At 43.0% G+C, this 16,226-nt stretch overlaps 1 protein-coding gene across 1 annotated transcript; it reads right to left on the bottom strand.

Annotated features, from left to right (window-relative positions):
• Positions 1-127: 127 nt before the first annotated feature.
• Positions 128-15,621, bottom strand: INTS2 (integrator complex subunit 2). Its single transcript, XM_021524871.3, has 24 exons — positions 15,281-15,621; positions 14,687-14,825; positions 13,966-14,068; positions 13,699-13,812; positions 13,221-13,351; positions 12,961-13,134; positions 12,315-12,541; positions 11,664-11,789; positions 11,027-11,098; positions 10,810-10,924; positions 10,116-10,184; positions 9,818-9,952; positions 9,270-9,446; positions 8,918-9,026; positions 8,100-8,204; positions 7,509-7,673; positions 7,151-7,352; positions 6,510-6,635; positions 5,750-5,939; positions 4,554-4,820; positions 3,509-3,616; positions 2,809-2,914; positions 2,470-2,646; positions 128-1,686 (listed from the first exon to the last, which is right to left on the bottom strand). The coding sequence occupies exons 1-24, from the start codon at positions 15,571-15,573 to the stop codon at positions 1,517-1,519; spliced, it is 3,600 nt and encodes a 1,199-aa protein (XP_021380546.1). The 5' UTR covers positions 15,574-15,621; the 3' UTR covers positions 128-1,516.
• Positions 15,622-16,226: the final 605 nt, after the last annotated feature.

The raw sequence follows: 16,226 nt of genomic DNA, 5'->3' as shown, positions 1-16,226 counted from the left end.
CCGACAGCCAATCACAGGGCGCGTCGTTGGCTTCCGGGTGGCACGCGTTGCTAGGCAACCGCGCTTTTTGAGAAATACTCAAATATTTATTATTATTATTGGCCTTTATCATTAGCATTACGGCTAATATAGTTCTTATTCTTTTATTTTGTTTTATATTTATTATTTTTATAATATTTTATATTAATTGAATTTATTATCATCATCATCATCATCATCATCATCCTCCTTGTGTTAAGCAGAATGCACAGAAAACGCCACAGAAAAATTAATAGTTTGGAAAGTGTCCTTTCACTACTGCCACACACAGCTCCTGTTCTTGTCAAGTGTTTCCCTCAGGTGAAATTTGGGATGAACATGGAAATTTAAAAGCAAAACAGAACACCCCCTTTGAACTTCAGTCATACTGTTGTTGTTTTTTGAGGTTTTTTTAATTTAAATACCACTACAGGATATAAAATTACACTTGGAACTGAGGAGAAAAAAAAAATACATACATTTAGATTATTTACATAATTTACATAAAGATGACAAAAATACACTCGGCAGGCAGATGGCGACGGGGGTGTTACAGCAGGAACCCTGGAACACAAACCCACGGGGGTTTCCCACGTTTCCATGTGGGGAATCCCAGCCCTGTACACAAAAGAACAACCAACTCCATGATGGAGCAGAAAGGATTTGGCCTTGGAATTACTTTGGCACAGCTGAAAGCTGTCCCTGCCCTCCCTGCCTGCACAGTCACCCTCAGCATCCATTTCTCTTTCCAATCTTATCCTGATGACAGCTCAAAACACCTCTGCACTCATTTCCTCAAGTCTTTTTCATCTCTTTTTTTAAAGTTAAAAACCACAAAACCATCTGAGCTGTGTTCTTTAAAATCCCATTTATATGGCTCATTTCTACTATCAGCACTTTTTTTTTTTTTAAGAAACTTTTAGACCAGTTTCAAACTCTCAGTGAAGCCTGGTTGATCTTTGAATGAAGTTCCTGATTTCATGAACTGAAGCTTTGAGCCATGGTTTGACACACAAATAAATCTTCTAATTTTCTGAAAACTCAGTATGATGGTACAAGTTTTGACACCACTTTTTCAAGTATTGCTTGGAGCACTTTATTCCAACTTGCTCTGCAAGGCCCTGGAGCAGCAGCTCATTCACCTCAAACTTCAATATCCAATTTTTCTCACTTATCATTTTGCTGTTTGCCCCACAAAATAAATATTCACTTTGCAGTGTTACAAAACCCTTTCAGGTGTGTTGCTGTGCCACTCCAGGAGCTGAGCAAGCCTGAAAATCACAATTTTTTTTTTGAAATTATTTACTGATCCCTTCAGCCTCAGAAGTTCTCACATAATCCTGTTGAAGGGATTTTCTTCTCAGCTGTGACTGATTCAATGAATGAAAAATGTGGACTTTGCTCCAGCTCCTCAGTCCACTTTCACAGCTTTTTCCAAATTTAGGCACCATGAAGAGAGGGAAAAGCTACAGGACAACTTTCCTGGAGTTTTTTTTTCCTAAATTCCGCTGACACTCATGTTAATGATTTCGATGATGGTGTTTTCCACACACTGGCACAGCTGAACGTCGGGGTCCAGGCTTGCAGTGTCCCTGGAGCAGCTTTTGCTGGAGAAATCTTTACAGAGCCCTGAGAAATCGTGTGGCTTCTCCTTCAGCTGCTGGAGACCTAGAAAATGCAGCAGGAGAGGCAAAATAAATACTGAGAATTGTTATTTCCAGCCATAAATATGAGATTGCAAAGCTGAGGCAGCACCATCCCATGCTCCACCAAGGTTATTTCCAGAAACACCATGTCAGAATCTGAAATACTCTTAGAACTTCAGGCTTGTAAGCTAAAGTCTAGTATTAAACACAAGATTTGATGTGAAACTTTAGAAAAAGCTTCCAAACTTAAATACTAGTAGCAAGAATATTTATTTATAGTTTACAGCAAAACCACGTTAAACTAAGTAAAAAAAAAGTTCAAAGTTTTAAAGTTTAAAATATAGAAAAAATAAAAGTAGTTACAGAAGCAAACAAGAAGTTTAAAATGCAGTACTGTTAAGTTTATGTATCATAACATAATTAGCTAAAGTCCATAAGACGAAACACTTAAAGATTGAGTCAAAAACGTAAATATCCTTATTAACAATATTTTATTAATCAATAACTCCTTAAAAAGAAAGGTCTTGTGACCTTCTAAATCAAACTATAATGATATAAACTGAACTCACCCTTCTTACCTGTATAAAATATTAAAAAAATGAACCACATCATCAAAACAAATTCAAAAGTCCCATCTCAAATTCCTTCCAAAACTCCCTACAAGTAAAGTATCACAATACCACGACATTTGTGTAAATAATTAAGTAAATTAAGTAAGTAATTAAGTAAATGACCACAAGGCCATAACATTTCTGTTTCATTTCCCTGTGCCTGACCCCTTTGGGGTGCTAAGTCCTTGACTTACGGGTGATGATGGGGTCGAAGTCTCGAGTCTGTGTAGCAACATCAGAGGCACAAACTTGTCCAATTTGGATCAGCAGGGACATGATGTCCTCATAGAGGGGGGGAAAGGCTTGGCAGAAGGACACCAGGCAGGGCAGGGTGGGCATGAAAAACGTGTAACGCTTGGACTGGGTCAGAACTGCCAAGGAGGAGGAAATGCAGAAGTAAAAATTGATTATTATAAAATCCAATCAAAAACTGTTACTTTTACAATAGCAATTAGACAGACAAAACTGCATTCAGCCTAGAGAAACCCTCCTGGCTCCCCCAGCAGTGGATTTTGGGGTGCCTGGGGTGGTACCTGTGAGCAGGGTCCCCATCACATTGATGGCCAAACGAGCCACGCTGAGGGATTTGGGCAGGGCATACTGGATACACAGGTAGGAGAGCAACTGGATGGCAAAGATCTGCCAAAGGAGAGAAAAGCAATGAAGTTACAGCATGGTTTACAACTTCTATCCAAAGCTCTTCACCACACTTAACAGTAAGTTAATATTCCCTGCTTTACCATGAAGGAAGCCAATTGAAGCCTTAACAAGAGCTATTATGATTATTTTTCTGCTGGTATGAAGAAAAATAACCCACACATATTTAATATTCATCCAAGTGTTTCAAAATCTCCCCGAGACTCTTGCTCCAACATTAATGATGAGCAATAAAGCAACACACAATGTGCAACACAAGCCTTGCAGAAGATATTTAGGTCTGATCCATTCTAGTTTTAATCTTAGCTGATCAGCAGTAACTTAATACCAGAAAGGATTAAATAAGAACAACTACAAAGTTGGTTTGATACAGAAACAGGGAATCTTTATTCCAACAAATTACAGTTGCCTTCAATGCCAGGCTTTAATTTAATGTAGAAGTGCTACAAATATTCCCTGAATATCCCATGCAAGCTAGAACAGGATGTTTTTAGTGTCTATTTATTCTCCCCCCTCAGCCAGCATTTACTCAGGGTTAGTAACCAGTGATTCCCCAGCCAGGGGAATGCTCAGTACCTGTTTTTCCAGTTCAGGCTGGGCAATGAGCTCAGGAATGAAATCCAGACAGATGTGCATGGATGGGATCCCAGCCACTGTCAGTGCCAGAAGTTCACATGGATAACCCTGTGGGAGTTAAGGAAAGAGGGGTGCCAATGTGTCACAGGTGTGTTTTAAAAATTCTGCTTCAACTAAGATTTTAAAGTACACTGCGTTAATGCTTTGTTTCAAAATTAATATATTTATAACTCCCTTTTGTCCAGAGTTTGCAGCAGGCCTGTAATGCCAAGGCAACAAGAGGCAGACTGGGTACAAACCCAGGGTTTGGATCATTTCTTCAGATCAATATTCAAAGAAAAGCAGACTGCAGTGACCTTTTCATTCTGTGTCTTTCCTGTGTTCCAAATTTCACCATCAGCCCCAATCTGCTCATTTCACAACTGCCCCATAATTACTTTTTTATCACTTAATCAGTTCCAGGTCAAGGCAAATTAACTCCTTGTAAAGAGTCTGCCATCTGGCAGGGAGCAATTTAATATGCATTAAAAACACATTTGTATTTTAGAAGTTACTGATCTTCCCCCTCTTCTGTTTTTTTGGGGTTTTTTTTGAAGGTGCTCAGCTGCTGTTGCTGGGCCAACCTTTCTCCTTCCACTCTAAAGTGATAAACTGTGCCCAAACAAAAAGGAAAGATAAGGAGATGTTTACATTTGAGTAATGGGAATATTAATTTCAAAACACATCCAGAAAAAAATAACCCACAAAAGATGTGAAACGAGTAATTACAAGGTGATTAGGGCAGTTTTCCTTGGCCTAGATGGACAAACTGAAAAGGGCAGAGGCACAAAGGAGGGGTTTAATGATGAAGAAGAGGCAGAGTCTGGGTGCTGACTTCTCACCACGACCAAGCACTGAAACAGGGAGGAAGTGTGAGCTCTACAAATGGGAGGAGACAGAGGGAGAAAAGTGGGCTGTTCTCATTTCTGAGAACACCCAGCAGCCCCTGACCACTGCTCCTTCCCAGCCTGGCACAGCAGAGGAGAGCTCAGGCAGCAGAGCTGACCTGGAAATGCACGAGTTTGACGATGTTGGGGTCAGCAATGTACATCTGGTGCAGCAGGCAGCAGATGAGGCACTGCACCTCCCGCAGGTTGCACAGCAAACTCTGCTCCTCCTCCTCTTCCTTTTCCTCCTCTTCTTCCTCCTTTGTGCCCTGTGGGCTCTGGGGGCTCTGCACATCCCGCAGCAATCCATGGGCACTGCTGCTCTGGCCCTTCTCCTCTTCTGTAGGCAAGCAAATCTCCAGAAGGATCTGCACAGCAGCACTGTCCTGGGGAGAAAAGTCACAGCACATGCTTAAAAACCCCCACTGAAATAAAACTAACCCAATATAACACAAGGGTAATTTAAGAAATGGAAGATTGTCATGTGATTAATATTTCTACCTGTAGATTTTTTAAAGTACAGAATGAAAATTACTCAGCTCAAGAATCACAAATCCTGTAGAACATTTAGCAAACTTCACCACTTTATCTCAATCAAGATACAAAGAAATAAAAAAGGCTAAATCTAACAAAGTATCATAATCACAGATGAAAAGCGTAAATTCAGTAGAATCTCATATTGCTTTAAAATAAATATCCAGTGGTCCCTTAAAGCATCCAAAATATGCACAGAGCCATGTAATTCACAGTATTCATCACCCTGCTCATTTAAATATAAAACTTCCTATTAACTAAAAAATCATATTATAATAGGAACTCCCTATGTAACATTCCAGACAGAGGGATGAAGAGATGTCTGTGGAACAGGATTACTCAAGAATTTCCATAATGTCAAGCTAAGAAATGAACCATCCTTCAGCCTCTGCCACTTTCCAGTGCTGGCTGTGTCTCTGAAACACCTTTCAGATGATCAGGCATGGGTCTGTCACATTTATTTTTTGTTTTACTGCTCCAAATCCAACCCCAGGAACAGCCTCTGGATCACACAAGCATCAAGGCAAAAGGGCTGCTGAGCAGAACTCGTCTGTTCTGACAGAACAACCACTATCAAAGCAGTAAATCAGCACAATGCTTCAGACTAGAAAAAAGAAAATATTTAACCATCTGAATACAGAGGCTGTTTTCTTTTCCCTGGTAAAAGAAGTTGATTTTAAAAAAAAATTAAAAGGCCTCATTTTTAAATTTCCTGTTTCTGCATTTCTCTTTCATCACTGTTTTTCCTCACATTGTGGAATATCCATTTCTTCCCTCTTACCTGAGCAGCAAGCAAGGCATTTTTTAACTCTTCCCTTGTAACTTCTGGGGCCTCTGGACCCATTGCATTATTTTGGGATGGCCTAATGTCCTGCTCTGCTGTTTCCTTCAGGTGAGCATTAAGGTAAGCTTTGGAAGCAAGAAGATATCCATTCAACATGTGCAAAATTATATCCATCAGAGGAGGACTCCTGAGATGGGAACACAGTAAAACAGAGACATTTCAGTACCATGAACAAACTAAAGGCACCCTCAAAGGCTGTAGAACCACAGCTCCTCCTCTGGCATCATTGACATGTGGAGGAACCAAATTCCAAGCACTGCAAAGACTCCCTTGGGAAATGAAGCAAATCTGCCTCTGTCACATCCATCAGCAGCACCCACTGGCAGAAACTGTCGCCCAAAAGGATGGAGTAACCCACAATAAGGTACAAGAGCTGGAAGGATGTTATAGCTAAACCTCACCCACCACCACGTGGCAGCAGCCATTTCCAACACCCTGCAAAGCCTGTCACCAACATTTCACCCACCCAAATCCAAAATGGATGAGCCACCGTGCAAATCCCAAAGTTTTGAAAACACAGCTGGACAGGATGAAATGCTGGAACAGCAGCTCCACAGTTCTCAGGCCAAGCTTAAAACAACACAGATGCTCCTGTGATGAGTTTGAAAAGATGTTTTGAAGTGCTGAAAGCTTTTAGAAGTTTCCTGTTGGACACCTCTGTGTTAAGCATTCAGTGTTCAGCAGCACAGACACTCACCTGTGCACTCTCTGGTCACACCTCAGTACAATCAGGGGATCAATCATCAGATCATTCTGGGTGTATTTCTGCTGGCGTACTATTTTTGCTGAAGGCTGCAGGGCATTAACAGTCATCACCCACAACCTAAAATGAGAGTATTTTTATTATTTTTTTATTAGAAAATATGTATAAGGGGTTCTCTAAGCATTTGGTCACTCAGCCATACTTTTCTAGGCCTATCAAGTAGCAAAAACTCCATTTGCAGCTCTTGACATTAACCAAGGTGCAGTTAACTTACACTCCCTGGACCTACAGCAGTTTTTACTGCAGTAGAGTACCTACTTCATAAAAAACATTTTCTTACCAAAGCTAGTTCCTGTTCTATCCGTAATTCAGCACAAACAATGGGCACTATAAAACCATACTCCATACTTTAAACTGAAGACTTCCTTTCCCCTGAGAACAAAAACCACCGTCCTTTTAAATGCAAAGGTTCAAAATATCAACAAACTAAAAAAAAAATGCAGCTCCAACACATTCTATTCAGTCACAGCCTCCATTCTCCCTGCTAAAGGCATTGTGTTATTATTTTTAGAAGAAAAAAGTGGCCTCCCACCTATGTGCCCCAAGAAACCAAACAGTATATTGAGCCTTGATACCTTCTGGGCATGACAGTGTTCAGAACCATCCAGAGTTTATTGACAGCCTGCAGAATTCCCCGAGGGACTCCAGCTTCCAGCAAAAGATTCATGTTTGAGGTCAACACCTCTGCATAGGGGATCAATTCTCCAGCTGAGAGAAGGGTCAAATGTTCCAGGATCTGCATCAGCTGGGTGTGATTTCCAGGCAGCATGGAAAAAGCTGTAAAATAGAAACAACAGGATCTTGATAAAATTGGACTTGACATTTGAAGCACTGAAGCATTTTGGTTATACAAATGAAGTATAATCACACACTTCCAAATCTGCTATATTCCAATCCATTTGGAAAGAATTTACTTGGAATTAAGTTCTTTACCTTCTTGGAGCTGTTTGGGAGAGTGGTTCTTGGCCATGTTGGTGAGCAGCATCCTCCTGAGCAGGGCGTCGGTGCCGGTGATCTGCTCCTCGCAGATCCAATCGTCCACGATGCACAGGTGGGGGTAGTTGGTGGCCAGGAGTCTCAGCAGGGAAGAGTGCAACCCTTGGGGACATCAGGGACACCCACAGCTCAGATTTGAGCAGCTGCATGTCACCTGAACACATCTGTGACTTTTATTTCAACCCCTGAACAGAATGGCTGGCCAGCAGCTCAGTGAGGTGCACCTTCACAGCCTGATAGATATGAGAAGTTACCCTTTGGAAAGTAACTGTTAAACTCAGCCTGGAATATTCAACATTCTCAGGTAATTCCTGCACTAAAACTTGCTCTAGGGAGGTAAGATCTACTCTAAAAGGAACTGCTTTCCTCACACTTTCACTGTGACTCTTCAAACATCTCTGCAATCTCAGTAGCTGCTCCTGACAGATTTTAAAAGCAAGAAAAAGAAAGCAAGCTATGAAAAAGGCAACAGCCACTGAGCTGAGAACACTCAGCCCTCCTTTCCATGCACTTCAGACACATTTTTACCTCCCAGTTCCTGCTGCAGCCCCTGTGCCTGCCGGATGAGGTACTTAATTGGAATCTGATCCATCAATGCTGAAGAGTAGGACTTGGGTTTTCTCTGCATTGCCGCTACAAGAGAACAGGACAAGAAACCACAGGTAGCAGTTACAGCTAAAAACAAGTATTTCCCCAACTGGATTAATAAGGAAAATATGAAGCACTTGTCTCTATATTATCCAGGTAAAATCAAGAAAATATCAAATAATTGTAATTGATTTTATAATATTTCAGATTTCCTTGATTAGCATGAAGAAAAAAGACTGAAGAATACAGGAAGTTTTGCACCTTAAAAATGACTGGTAAAAACACACACCAGGAATAAACACTGGATTTTCACTGAAGTTTAATTTCATCAATAAAATACACAACAGTATTTTAGAACTGGTTTAAAGTCTTCATTTCACAGGTAAAAATGGGATCATTAAGTATTACCAACTATAAAATTGCCAACTCAGAGAAAAGTGCGTGCATGCTTGATGATGCACGTGAATAAATGAAGATCTCAAATAATTATGAAATCTTTGTTAATTGTTATTGCATTCCTTAGATGCTCATAAATATTTCTTGTAATTCAGCTTGGACCTCTTTTAATGTGTAAAACAAATTACTCCACTAGAGAGTTCTAGCAGGAACTTTAGGTCCTGAATCTCTACAGCAATTTATTGTGTTTATTGTGTACCTGAACTTTCTATGCTCTGCTCGAATCTGACAGCAGCATGAATTCTTCCCCTTTGCTGCTAATTTTCAGTTAGTCTGTTTCCCCCTGATGCTCTCACAATTACCTAGAATCTTTGTGTTGGCCAGCAGTGCCTCTTCATAGGACAGGACGTAGTAGAGGACAAGCAGCTGTGTGGTGATGCTGAAACGCTGGGTGGAACGAGTATTTTCTCCCTGCACACAAATCACATAAAAAGGTCAAGCTGCATTCATGATTCTTGGGAAGAAAAATTTGGATTTATCCACAAATATGATGAATATCTGAGTAGCAAGATTCACTTCAAAACACATGACTGTCACCATAGCAGGAGGGAGTTTACAGGCAGTGAAAGCAGAAAGTGAAGCAACTTAACACAAACAGAAAATCCTAAACCACATCACCATAAAGTACAAGAAAGATCCAAACTAGATGATTACCCCAGAGAGTCCTTGGAAAACATTCAGGATCTCCTGCTCCGTGACAGGCTGGTTGGTGGCCTCTGGGTTGGATTTAGATGCAGGAGTGAGGATGGAGTTGATATAGACATCAATGAGGGGCAGCAGCTGAGGGTGCAGCGGCGTGGTGGTTTCACAGAGCTGCCGGTAGATCCAGTCCTACGAGAAAACAGCCCACGACACAGACAGAGGCTTTGACTTTGGAAAGTGCAACACCAGTTCTGAATTGCTCCTAAACTCTGTATCCTGGACCCTGATTCACAAATACAACTTCTCCTGGCTGCAAAATCATTCTGACTACAATTAAGCACAGATGGGGGAGAGAGACTTATTATTTTTAACTTCATTAAGCAGTGGTCTCTGGATTGCAAAGCTAAAAATGGGCACCTTAACTTAAAACATAATTCATTCTTAAATTACGTGGTAGGAAGGTACAAGATTCATCAAGAATTTTGCTCCTATAACTCAACCAGTCTGCAAAACCTCATCAGCATTCAAAATTGTGAACAGAAACAAAAGAAAGGCGGTACCTTAATGGATACTTTGTGCTTGGTGAAGGAACGACTCTTTAAGAGCTGGTAAATGCAGTGAATAGGTAAAAAGCCAGTGATGTTGGCACTGAGGTTGCCTGTCACAGGCACACGGACAGCGTGGGCTGTAACCACCTGAAGGCAAGAGACAATGAACAGAAAAACCACTTAGCACAAGAAACAATGTGACAAAAAGTCACACAGCCACAGCCCTGACTGGCATCTCCTTATTTCTGGGAAATACCCCAAAGGGAAAGGAAGGGCAAAAAGGGAAAAAAAATCCCTAGGTTGAAAATACCTGTTCAGTGAAAATCTCCTGTGTGAAGATTGTCTTCATTCTGCTCAGTGAGCTGGGCTTAATAACAATCTGAAATTCAAAAGAAAGTACTTAGAATTGCAAGTTCTTTTATAAACTGTTAACTTTTAGCCTTTTAAATGTTGTCTGCTTTCCTGGTTTCACAGTCAATTCACATCTGTATCAAATGTCAAACAGAAATATTTTCAATGTCACAAGTTAATCACCCCATGTCTTCCTTGTCCTAAAAACTCCCTCCCCAGCATTTACATCTGGTGAGATACTGTTTCACAACAGTGAATTGTTGGCAAACCTCCTTTAGTAATTTACTGAAACTAATATTTACATGTATAGATGTTTCTTTTAACTATTTAAAATAAAAACTTTGCAGCTCAATTTGGAAAACACTTCAGTTAGTCTTCTAAAAAGTTAGTTTCTTGGAAATAATGATTTCAACAGGGCATCACTTTTTGAAGATTCTTTTATCACCATATTCCTCTGTATCAAGAGTTATGCACATTTCAATGTTCTTCCAGATGAATTATTACTCATATTTCAGCTTATATTTACTTTAGGTATATTAGCAAAACCAAAGTTCTTTATATCAAAAGTAAAGTAAGTATCCAAGTACCAAAACCCACTGAAAAATCTGATTTTAATGGACACCTGCACAGGCTAGAAATAGTTTAGGATTTACCTTCATTCCCAAGGTGGAGCAGACCAAATCAATGATGGCACTGAGCTGGTTGCTGTGGAAATACATGGCTACCAAGAGAAGCATCTCTCCAAAGGAAGCAGACACACCAGAAATGCTGGTGATAACAAAGAGGAAGAAATACAGGACCATAAGTAAATAGGACATAAATAAATGTGAGATTACTGGAATCACTAAAAGAAATCCAGCCTGCTCTCACCTTTCAAAGTAGGCTTCTTCCTTTATCATCCAACTGAGCCACATCACCATGAGTTGCTCCTGTTCTGGGGTGCTGCACAAGGAAAATGCATAATAGATCCCTTCCCCAGAGAACCAGCGCTACTTTTACTATCACTTGCAGAAAAGCCACTATTTGAGGAATCTTACACCAGGAGACTTTTTATCACTTTCACTTCAGCATCCAAATGCTGACAAGAAATTATATTGCTGACAAGAAATGATATTTGGCACAAAGGTCAGTCCAACTGTCAGGCGACTTCCTTTTTGGAATGCACCCAATAGAAAGCTACACCCCTGAATTACCTGCACTGCTTCTCTCTAAGGAACTTAGCCATGAACTTGCTCCATGGAAAAGTGAACAAGTCAGGCCTACTTCAGCCTTCAAAAAACCACTCACACTAAGCTCATGCTAATGCTCACCTCTCAACAGACTTGGTATAAAACAAGAGTGAAATATCCATTCATTAACCCCAGAGTGAGACATATCCCTTCCAGTAACGTATGGAAATTTTATAAAGCATTAGGAGGGAAAAAAACCATGCAGCTCTGGGAAGGGCATTGCCTTAATGGTGCTAAGCCAGTCAGATCTTCCAAAGCCCCTCCTGGATTGAGAGTACCTGACCAGAGTGGAGAAGGCCAGGAGCATGCAGAAGGACAGGGACACGAAGCGGACACCGGCCGGGGTTGCGGGAGGGCGGCTCGTCATCAGCTGCAGGAGCTGCTCAGCTTCCTCATCTGTGGGCCTGAGCAGGACAGAGAACAAAACAAAGCTGGGGATTTAACAGGGAAAAGATTTCTAGTCTCTCACAGTGGTTAAAGATTGAATTTTCCCTGTTATTCAATCTGCCAAGGTGGTAATTTTCTCTGAACTTAATAGAGATAAAAACCTCTGTTAAGAGACAACAGTTGAGAAAACTTCCCCAGGATATAAACTACTTAAATTAAAACTAACAGTGCATAAAGATGCTACCTTAAAAAGTCTAAAGAAGTCATTTCTAAAAAGTGAAAGCAAAGAAATATAAATTCAAAATCCATATAATGTACATTGCTAGAAGAGAAAATAGCTGATAACTCTACACACTGCTCCAACCATGTGGGTTTAGAGTTCTCTGAACAAGTCTGCAGAAGTGATTTTACAGCAACAGAGAACTGAAATCAGTGATTCCTGCCACAGGTTTTGAGGACACAGTGGCATTATGACAGAAGTACCCAAAGCCCTCACCCTCTGCTGAAATGGGTAGCCATGAACCAAACCCCAGGCTCCTTACTTGAGGCCAGCAATGCCCATGAGAGCACAGTAGAGCCGCAGCAAGGCGCTGGCCTTCACCACGTGCTCCTCCTTCAGCCCCGAATACACGGACACGTTGGGCTCCGTGTCTGCCTCGGCCTCCTCCACAATGTGGGTGCTGTGCACCGTGGGCAGGATCCCCATCAGCTCCAGCAGCAGCTGCCTCCTCATCTGCCACAGCACAGAGCTGATGTTATCTCTTTTTCTCTGTGTAAGAGGTTGAGATGAGAATAATGTCAAATTCAGCCCAACAAACAATGTATTATATGACTTCCACAGTCAAAGGAAGAGGGTCATTTTTTTAAAATACAGTTTTCAGCTCCAAGGTTTAACTATATCACCTGAGCATCTTCCCACTGTGAGCACTGAGAATGAACATTTTTATCAGGCAAGTATTACAAACATACAGTTCCCTGGTTTCCATGCCAGGGAATAACCAAATAGCTGCTGCCTTCGGGGACATTATTCATAGAGAGCCCCATAAGAGAAGGTTGCCTTATAAAGGTTTCTCCAAGACGTGCAACGGGATTTATGTGCATTCAGACAAATCTGCAGCACACATCCAAGAGTTACATCAAGCTACAAAAACATTTCTTAAAAAGCAAAATACTCTAAGATTTTCTCACCTGTTGCCCATTTCGGATGAAAGTTCCAAACCACGTCCGAACCTTTGCATTTGTTCCAAGCAGCAAACCACTCACAAAACACACCAGATCACTCACTCCATCATCTGAGGATTCATTCTTGGTGTGATCCAAGGTCAAAGCCACACCAAGACCTGGCAGGTGACACTCCTCCACCTGGATAAAACACTCAGGCTCAGTCATCTTTGTTGGGTTTGAAGCTCAAGGAAGGTTCTTAATTTTGATTCTCAGGACAAACTCACCACCATGCCCCGGACCCTCAGGGCTTGGGAAGGGTTCATCTTGCACAAGTGTCGAAGAGCTTCGGTCCTGCGCCGGCCTCCGACGCTCTCCTCATCCTGCCGCTCGCCGTTCTTAATCAAACCTCGGCACACTAAAGGCCCAAGAGCAGCTCTCAGGAATCTGCCCTTCCCAACTCAAATTAGCATCAGATAATTTGAATCATCAGATGGCTCAGTGGAATGGACACAAACCGTTGGCAGGGATTAGAGGAGGTTCTTAGCCCCCACCATTCCCTGCCCAATCAGCCTTTGTAACAGTGCCCTACAGATGAAAAGCTGTGACACATACAGCGAGCCTGGCCTGCAAGCAGGCTGCAAAAAATGGGACTCAACATGCTCAGGTGGCAGCATCCAGCAGCTGTACAACTCCTGGTTTAGCCCAGAATTAACCACGCTGGTAGAAATCACTTCAAAAGCTGGAGAAGAAGCTGTAACTCACCCTCGTTAAAGCTGTCAGGGACATTGGCCACCAGCAGGCAAAGGAACCAGGCTCCATTCTTAACGTGCAGCAGAGCTTCAGCCACATCCACTATTGGCAACAGAGATGGCAGCTCTGGGTGGAAAGAGGGTGTTAAAAGTCACAATGTTTCACTGGGAAACGAAAGCTGCACTTCTTAGATTAACCTTACACATGCCACAAAAGCTCCTAAAGTTGCTTTGTTACATTTGTGACAGGTCAGAAAAGGCCATAAATACAGAAACACACCTGCTTGCAAAATGCAGAGAACATCTGCTGCCTCCTCCAGGTAAACAGGACTCTCGAAGAGCTCAGAAGATTTGAGGAAAAACTCGCCATTTGATTCTGACACCTGTGAGACAACATTTATCATCAGTGAACAGGTTTCATGAAGCAATTTGTCTAAATCTGTTTTAAATTCAGCATGTTTAATAGATTAAAAACTGCCAAAACCATAAAGCTATCAACACAGAACAAGAAGGAAAAGTTTGTAGAATAAGAAATATTTACTACTGGAAATACTTCAACACAGATGGTATCATTGCTTCTTTTCAGAAGAAAAATAGCCCACTGACATTCTAAGTTTACACAAGGAAAATAAAATGCTTGGTGAGGAAGGAAGTGGGGGAAGAGAAATATGATGGCTAATACCACACTGCAGTAGGAGCAAAGAATGGGATGGAGAGAAGTCATCACTTCATTTCCAAATTATTTCTGCACTGACAGATCACCAAATCGCATTATGTTTGAGTACAGCATATTATAGAGTCCCTATAACATCAGGAAATATTTCCTTTAGGAAGTCACAAAGACTTTAAGCACAAGCCACTGTTCAATCAGACTGAGACTGAATCTTGATAAAGCAGGTAAGGACTACAGAAGAGTGCTCACACCACCAGCAGCACCAGAGACACAACCAGTTCAGAGGGCAACCTAAAACTCACAAATATTCCCCTACAGGGGAGTTCACCTTGTTCATAATGGCCAGCAACTCGCTCAGCACCAGCCGGAGCCGCCGAGGAGAGTCACTGTGCTCAAATTCCAGCGTCAGCCCGTGCTGCAGCTGTGACACCAAGATGCTTTCTCCGCTGCCACCTCCCAGCTTGTGCCTGGCACACAATTCAAAAATTCAAAACAACAAGCATTAAACGTTTCTGCAAAGACAGAAATGCTTCCAGCTAAAGGAAGGCAGCAGTTCCCTAGGGATCTTTTCTGTCCTTATTATAAAGACTGCTGTACTGCAGTACAAGAAAGCTAATTCAGTACATTATCAAAACTTCAAGTGCTTCTATTCCCCAGCAGCACAAAGCGTCAGGAAAGGGCATCCACCTGAGCTGTGCCTCCATCCCACAGAGCCATGCCAGCCCTTCCCTGCCGGGCAGCTCCCGCAGCGCATCCCGCACCTCCGCGGAGCACGGCGGGGACAGGTCCCAGGACACACAGCTAAACCCCAGGGCTTTCCTAGGACAGCATCGAGGGACACGAATGGCCGGGTTTAAAAAACTGCAGCAATCGGAACAGCTGGAAAAGCCACACAGCGCTTCCGCCACGCTCTCTGCGTTACCGGAGCTGCTGCTCCTTGCTGGCGTCCTGCTCCAGCGCGTGGAAGTCCACGGACAGCAGCGCCACGATGGAATTGACCGCCTCGACCCCCGAGAGCAGCCGCAGGATCAGCTTCTTGTCCTGCGCCCAGCTCTGGCTCTGGTCGGCGGGCGCGCACAGCGCCATGCGCACCAGGCAAGGCAGCAGCAGCCGCAGCTCGGGGTCGCTCAGCGCGGCCAGGCGCACCACGTCCACCTTCTGCATCGCCTCGAAGGCGTAGGGGCTGACGAACTGCAGCGCCGAGCACTCGGACATGGCGGCAGCCGCGGCTCCCTCACGGCCCCCGCGCCCACCCGCCGCCACTACCGGGGGAAGCGGGAAGTGACGTCACGGCGGGAGGGCCGAGGGGCGGGAACGGCTGAGGGGCGGAAAGGGAGAGGCGGGAAAAGCTGAGGGGCGGGAAAGGCTGAGGGGCACCGCCCTCCCCGCCCCCTCAAGAAACCCACATCACAATCAAGGCTTCATGAATAATTTATTCCATTTGAATTTTTTTTCTTTTTTTAAAAAGTATAAACCTTTTTTTGTTTTGTGTTTTTTTTTTTTTCTTCTTCATTTCCTCGATCACAATTTGTACAACTCAGTGTTTATGGCATTCGGCAGAAATAGTGTTTGTTCCTTAAATCCGCTTTTTCTTTTCTGTGTTTTGTCACGATGAAATGCGAGGCTCCCTGGCACATCCAGCCGTGCCCGAGGGGTGCTGGAACAGCTCCGGGACCTGTCCGGCGAGGCATTGGAACAGCTCCGGGACCTGTCCGGCGAGATGTTGGAGCAGCTCCTCGGTGGTGCTGGAACAGCTCCAGGACCTGTCCAGTGAGACATTGGAGCAGCTCCTCGGTGGTGCTGGAACAGCTCTGGGACCTGTCCGGCGAGGCGTTGGAGCAGCTCCGGGACCTGTCCGGCGAGACGTT

This window comes from Lonchura striata, chromosome 20 (assembly GCF_046129695.1).
Source record: "Lonchura striata isolate bLonStr1 chromosome 20, bLonStr1.mat, whole genome shotgun sequence".
Lineage (NCBI taxonomy): Eukaryota > Metazoa > Chordata > Aves > Passeriformes > Estrildidae > Lonchura > Lonchura striata.
Note: the sequence above shows the minus strand (reverse complement) of the source record. Positions and strands in the feature narration are given on the sequence as shown.